Consider the following 7,572-nt stretch of genomic DNA (forward strand, 5'->3'; position numbering starts at 1 on the left):
AGTGGCCACACACACTCACATCTACAGCATTTAACACACACACACACACATACATACACACACACACACACACACACACACACAAACACACACCACAAAGTCTCATAGGCTGCAGTAGACATTCCACACTCTCCTACCCAACTCCATGCACTCCATTGACTTTTTCATGTTTGGGAGAAGCACACAAAACGGTTTAGTCTGGAGATGGGCGCCTACAGGAGGAGTAGAGAGCAGAGTGTGTGTGTGTGTGTGTCCATGCTGTGTGGTGCATCAGTGACGCCTCGTCCGGAGATGGGAGTGTGAGGGGGGCCAGCGGCTGAACAAGGCCTGCTATTGTCCCAGCTGAGCTCCCTGTGTGTGTGTGTGTGCTGCGGCTCACCTCTGCCTCTCACTGGGCTGCTGCCCATCCAAGCACTTACTCAACACCCTGCAGCAGCCACACACGTGCCAGCTCCAAGTGGCTCTGCTCACATCCTTTTTGGGTGCGTGTGTGTGCGTGCGTACGTACGTGCGTGTGTGTGTGTGTGTGCATGCTCTATATGTACATAAGAGACTTGCACATGACTGATAAAATGTTATAGATTTGCTCCATGGTCAGAGTAGTTCTGCCCCCTCCCGCTCTCTGGCTCTCTCTGCCTCTCCATCTGGACACTGATCACAGTGCATGCTGTATCCACTGTATGCGTGTGAGTGTGCAGATGTGAGTGTGTGTGTGTGTGTGTGTGTGTGTGAGAGAGCACGCGTAGCGGCTGATGTGGCTCCGTGCGGGCTGAGGTTGGCGGAAAGCGCTGGGGGTTTTGAGAGGGTTTTCGATGGGCCCGCGTGTCGTGCCACAGCCGGATTAAAGTATCCTCTCTCTGGGCCGGCCCGCCCTGACGTCCCCTCAGCACCCACCCCCCCCAGCCCCCCGCCCCCCTTCCTCCTCATATTTGCTTTAATTAAACCAAAGCTTCCAGCCTTGCCCAAAGGCATTGAGTGCGCTCTCTCTCTCTCTCCCTCCCTCCCTCCCTCTCTCTCTCTCCCTCCCTCTCTCTCTCTCTTTCACTCCCTCCCTCTCTCTCTCTCCCGCTCTCTCTCTCTCTCCCTCCCTCCCTCCCTCTGTCTCTCTCTTTTACTCTCTCTCTCTCTCTCTCTCTCTCTCCCTCCCTCTCTCTCTCTCTCTCCCCTCCTCCTGTGTTTCTTTTCCTCGCTTCTTTTCTTCTGTCTTCCTGTGGAGCAAGTTGCTCTCCAGCGTTGCCTTGGCTATACACGCACACTACTCCAGCGTTGCCCACACTACTCCAGCGTTGCCCACACTACTCCAACATTGCCCACACTACTCCAGCATTGCCTTGGCTATACACGCACACTACTCCAGCATTGCCCACATTACTCCAGCATTGCCCACACTACTCCAGCATTGCCTTGGCTATACACGCACACTACTCCAGCATTGCCCACACTACTCCAGCATTGCCCACACTACTCCAGCATTGCCTTGGCTATACACGCACACTACTCCAGCGTTGCCTTGGCTATACACGCACACTACTCCAGCATTGCCCACACTACTCCAGCATTGCCTTGGCTATACACGCACACTACTCCAGCATTGCCCACACTACTCCAGCATTGCCCACACTACTCCAGCATTGCCTTGGCTATACACGCACACTACTCCAGCATTGCCTTGGCTATACACGCACACTACTCCAACATTGCCTTGGCTATACACGCACACTACTATCTCCCATCAGTTTGGCCTCACATTCTTTCTTGTGTACAATGTCCATTTTTTTTTTATTTGTTTTTGGATGGAGAATGGAAGACTGTTCACATCTTTTGCCATTCATCTCAGTATTCATCTTTCCAATTAATCGCTTCTGACACTGAATTTGACGTCCAGTCTGTTGCGTGCCGTTCTGGACTGGTGTGGTGTGGTGTGGAGAGCGCTGGGGCAGGAATGTCCTGGAAGGGACAGGAGGAATTCAGCTGTGCCCTGCTGCCTCCACTGCCTGTACCCAGGAGCCCAGCGCAGGCCAGCCGCGTCCACCCCCAGCACCTCCGAGCTCCACGCAGAGTGACTCAGCACAAAGCCCACCATTGTTTGAGTGCAGACAGGCCTTTTAGCTCGGAGTGGGATGTTAAACACATCTGTTGGCCCTCATCACACTTTGTGTGTGTGTGTGTGTTTGTGTGTGTGGTTTGTGCTGGGGAAGCAAGCATTCAAACATCTCACCCCTTTGTTGACATTCAATACCCTGATGGTTGTTGTTGGGACATAAAGCATGTGTACACACACACACACACACACACACACACACCTTCGGCTCGATCACCCAGCGGTGCTTTACATCTTCTAAATGAAAGGAGTCTCAGTTTCAGATGTTTCCTCTTGGCACAAACAAATGTGGCCATGAAACGGCAGTGAGGAGCACCAAATGGTATTCATTGGGCTTGTTGCTTTGTTTACTGCTTTTTTTTTTTTCCTCACCAATCAATGTTCCCATTATGTTTTATTAAGGCCATTTGGCTGCATTTTCCTGCGTGCCCTTAATGCTGAAACACCTAACCTATTGAAATGTCACAGAGATCCTTGGGCATTACCACTCATTGGGGGTGGAGAGTGTTTGGGAGATCAGTTGGAACTAAACTAATTCTCTCTCTCTCTCTCTCTTTCTTTCTTTCTTTCTTTCTTTCTTTCTATCTCTCTCTCTCTCTCTCTCTCTCTCTCTCTCTCTCTCTCTCTCTCTCTCTCTCTCTCTCTCTGATGTGTATCGCCAGCTGGAGCCTCTCCCTGAGGAGGTGTTGCAGCAGAGACCCAATCCCAATGCTGTGCGCTCCATGGAGAAGGTTCTAGAAGCTCAGAGTGAGTGCAGCCCCCTCAGCCAATGCACATCCACAAAGCCAGCAGAGACACACTGCTCTCTTGTTTTATTCACCCTTTTCAGAATTGTGAATGTTTATCTTTGTGTGTGTGTGTGTGTGTGTGTGTGTGTGTGTGTCACAGGTAAATACTGGCGCTGTCTGCAGCGCCCTGCCTCCACATTAGGCTGCTCTTTGCTGGACGCTCAGAGGCGTGAGGCGGAGGAGGCAGAGACGGTCACGGCCATGGCCTCCCTGTCTGTGGCCAACAAGCAGCTTGGGAAGAGGTGAGTGCAGCATGGGCTGTCTGTCTAATACAGGGGCAGCATGTGTAAAACACACAGGTACATTGGGGGAAAAGCAACATGTGTAAAACACACAGGTACATTGGGGGAAAAGCAACAGAGAGAGAGATTGAGATATCCAGTGTACCTGTTCCTGGGTGTCTCCTGCTCCATGGTGTGCGTGTACATGCGCGTGTCTGTGTTTGTGTGTGCATGCGCTTGTCTGTGCATGCACGTGTGTGTGTGTCTGTGTGTGTGTCTGCCTGTGTCTGTGTGTGTGTCTGTGTATGTGTCTTCCTGTGTGTGTGTGTGTGTGCGAGTGCGTGCGAGTGCGTGTAGTGCGGAGTGTGTGGCTGGTGTGCAGCTCCCTGAGGATATCCGCTGGTGAGGCGGCACTGGTCCAGCAGAGCTGTGCTTCTGAGAGCAGCTCACTGCCAGAGCCCTAATTGAAAACACACAGGGAGCATTGAGCACAGATGCTGGGATATTCCAGATCTCTCTCTCTCTCTCTCTCTCTCTCTCTCTCTCTCTCTCTCTCTCTCTCTCTCTCTCTCCTCTCTCTCTCTCTCTCTCCTCTCTCTCTCTCTCTCTCTCCACACACACGCACACAAACACACGCACAAACACACACACTAAATTATCAGTGAGTAAATGGCTTCATAATGCAGACTAAATAATCAGTATTTCTAAAGCCCCCCTATATATTGTGTGTGTGTGGAGTTAATGCTCTTTTGTGTGTTTGTGTTCTGGATTGATGGGAAATTATGACTTTTGGGGGTAGTGTGTTATATGACGACTGTCTCTTCATTTAAGCCATTGAGTGTGTGATCGCAGTGCTGTCACATATCAGGAACAAAGTGGAAAATATATTGAAACTGGATGATTGGATTATTTAATTAGTCAGCCGTTTTTTTTCATGTTTTATTACATTAGCCATAATGATTGACTACTTTGTGTCTTTCCAGTTTTCATAGTTAGTCAAATTGGCAGGTGATTTGTCATGTTTGATATGAGTGGATTCTCCGTCTTGACAAAATAGTGGAGGAGAGGAGGAGGATGATGATGATGATGATGTCATCTTGTCCACAGGCCCGAGGACGAGCCCATGGAGGAGGAGCCACCGTTGTAGAGTGGCATGGGCAGCGGTTGTTGTGGTGACTTCCTCTGCTTGACGAGCCCTCCGCCGGCTCCTCTCTGGCTCCTACTCCTCCGTTTGTGGCTGCAGGCCCGGCGAACGGCAGACTGAACGACATCTCACACCACCCACCCAAAAAAACATGATAACTCATCCTCAAAACGGAATCTAAACCTACAACCAAACTCGTCAAAAAGACACTAAATACCCCCCCACCCCCACCCCATGAGTACCCTCAGCCGTTTTGAAGCAGTCTTTGTTCAAAAAATGAGGGTCGGGGGAGGTGGGGGGGGAGGGAAGGGGGGGGCTGGGATCTGTCCCCTAGAAGGTGGGGTGTCTCGTACCAGGTTGACACACCACTCGCTGTGTCCACTAAGGGAAACGGTGTCTGGGTTTCGGACGGGACGCAGCTGACCTGACCGCCGACCGACCAGCTCTTTATCCCACGGCGACATCATCACTTTTCCCCACCTTCCTTGAGATGTAGATGCTGAGCGCCGGTGCTTTGAGACGAACACCGTGCAACACAACGAAAACAAAAACAAACTAACTAACTAATGGACAAGCTCACCGGCAAGCTCCCAGAGACGTCGGCATGACCAGACATGGGATTTGCCACAAAGAGCAACTTCAGCTGTGACTCTCTCTTTCTTTCTTTCTTTCTTTCTTTCTTCTGCTCTCTCTCTTTATTTCTTTCTTTCTCTCTAACTTCTTTCTTCTCCATTTATTTGTTTTTTCCTGTTCTGTGCTTTCAAAGAGATGAAGCTGCAGAAATGTTTTTTACTTTATTCTGTAAAGTTCTGGAAAGTTACTGCTTGATGATGATAAAATATCATGATAGTGATTACATTTTCTGATTTAAAGAAGAAAAAAGGACATGAATCAAACGAGACTGTCGGGGAGAGGCAGCGTTTATTTTGACCCTGAAAAGCTGTGTGCAGGAGGCCTTGCGTTCGATGGGAGAGGACTCGGAGTTCACTCGAGGGGACCTGGATTCCGTTGGGGACAAAAAAAACTTGCATGTGGAACATGGACATGGAGAGATTGTGCCTTTTTATTTTTGTGTGGAAAGCTGTTGGATTTTGTGATGAATTCAGAAGAACATTGCCTTAAACTTATGACAGAATGAGAAGGACCCCCCCCCCCGCCCCCTCTCTGTGTTTATGGAGGGGTGAGATGGGCGGGACAGGCCGTTGGTTGGCCAATGGACAGGAAGAACCCTCAGCATGTTTACCAGGAATGCCCTACAAGACAGCTTTGTGTTTTCACATACACACAAACGCGCGCACACACACACACACACACACAGACACACACACACACCGTATGATCGTTATTCCTCTTTAGTTTCCTCTTCTTTATGTTATTTAACTCTGTGTACCTGATTCCTTTTACTTTGCTTACCTTCAATCTCTTTGCTGTCCAGAAGAAAAAGAAACTATATATGGCTTGTAAGGTAGTTGCCAGTTGAACCAGAGCTAAAGTAGTTGAAGCAGATTTCAGGTTTTTCGCTCTGCGGTGCTTCTGAAGGTTAGCATTGCCCAATGTAGCTTCTCGCATTAAGGAAAAAAAAAGAACTCAACCAAAATACATATCACTTCCTGTGAAGAGTTAATTAGCATGTGGTTTAGTAGAGCAACTTCCATCTGCAGAATTTGAATGCTATTCAGGCCATAGACATTAAACTGAAAAAGGAACCTAAACACATATATATATATATATATATATATATATATATATATATATATATATATATATATATATATATATATATATATATATATATAATTCCAAAGCATGAATTTGCTATCAAGCAGATTAAGTCTGTGCCATTAACTGCAAGTATAGGAGATAAGTTATAAAAGGTTATTTTTTAATACACAAGAAAATCTCTTTGTGGTTTACTAGAAGCGTTAAAAATGACAACTATTTATATTTTGCCTACTCTCTTTCAAAAGAAAATAAGTCAGAGTCTGTCTGGCTTTGAGTGTTTTGAATGTCACGTATTCAGATTCTTATACAATTCAAATAAGGGCACTATACAGCAGAGGCCACTGACTCTTAAAATACATCACTTAGCAGATGGACCATTTTTAAAGAAACTCTTTTCAAACAAGAGGATAAGGGCTGGTTACCATTTTCAGAACTCTTTTTCTCTCGTGTTTGTTTTTGCCATTGAGCCTTCAGATGTGCCACCTGGTGATTGTTCTTGTGACCGTGTGTAGGGTTTACCTTTTTCCCGTCAGGCGCTTTCGCACAGTTGGCAAAACGCAGACGTTTTCAGGAGTGGCAGGTGCTACTGAGCATGTGTGTGTCACATGACACTAACAAGGAAGTAATCTGACCACCAGCTAATTCTCCAGACCAACATTGCAAAAACTTATCTGAAAGGACTGTGAGGAAAATATAATAAATATATATATAAATATATATACACATATATATATATACATATGTACACATCTCAGACAATCTGCATGAAAATCTTTAAGATCAAAAAAATGACCACATCTTTATTTTTTATTTTCTAAGGAAGTACACAAGCGTGTGTCTGTGTATTAAAACATATATATGGCACATATATCTGTATATATACACACAAGCGTGCATGCTGTGGGGGTGGGGCGGGGGGGGTTCATTTGACGTGACCACTCCAGAACTTTCTCTCATGGTTCTGTTGTTGATGGTCAGGTAGATTTGATCGACTTTTTTTGTTTATTTTTTGCCTCAACTCTACCCCCCACAGCCTTCGGGCGACTACCTTTAACCCAGTGTCCGACTGGTGGCAGACCTGAGGGGCAGGCTCAGGGGCGAAGCGGAGCACCAACATGGAGGAAGGAAGCGATAATTGCTGTTGTTTATTATTGTGCTTATTTTCCTCTTTTTTCTACATATTTTCCACATCCCACATGACTACTCCATTCTGAGTGTGTTCTCCATGTTCACCTTTGCCCCTCTTTTTGTCAATATATTGTCTTTTGTTTTGTTTGCCGAAGTGAGCTCTCTTTATTTGTATTTTATTTTTATTTTATTTTTTGTAATTTGTTACCCTTTTCTAATTTAGCTGTTTCTCTCTGTTACACTGTACAGTTGACAATGTGTTTCACATGCTTATAGTCCAGTGAGTCCACTTTCTGTTGTTGTTGTCTTCTTAGAGAGCAGCCTTTTCCTGAGCAGGGGGCTCTATTGGAGTTTGTGGGGAGGGAGGGGAGGGGAGGGGTGCAGAAATGTTTCTACTTTGTATAATGATTACAACAATTGTGTATTTACTATATGTTCTGTTCATAGTAGATTTATATATGATACAAA

At 46.6% G+C, this 7,572-nt stretch overlaps 1 protein-coding gene across 1 annotated transcript in view; it reads left to right on the forward strand.

Annotated features, from left to right (window-relative positions):
* Positions 1 to 6,010, forward strand: part of hdac4 (histone deacetylase 4) — a 139,478-nt gene extending 133,468 nt beyond the window's left edge. The window contains 3 exon segments of the mRNA XM_042078176.1: positions 2,764 to 2,848; positions 2,990 to 3,131; positions 4,218 to 6,010. Coding sequence (XP_041934110.1) covers positions 2,764 to 2,848; positions 2,990 to 3,131; positions 4,218 to 4,257 — 267 coding nt within the window. The 3' untranslated portion in view covers positions 4,258 to 6,010.
* Positions 6,011 to 7,572: the final 1,562 nt, after the last annotated feature.

The sequence above is a fragment of the Alosa sapidissima genome, chromosome 2 (genome assembly GCF_018492685.1).
Source record: "Alosa sapidissima isolate fAloSap1 chromosome 2, fAloSap1.pri, whole genome shotgun sequence".
Taxonomy (NCBI): Eukaryota; Metazoa; Chordata; class Actinopteri; order Clupeiformes; family Clupeidae; genus Alosa; species Alosa sapidissima.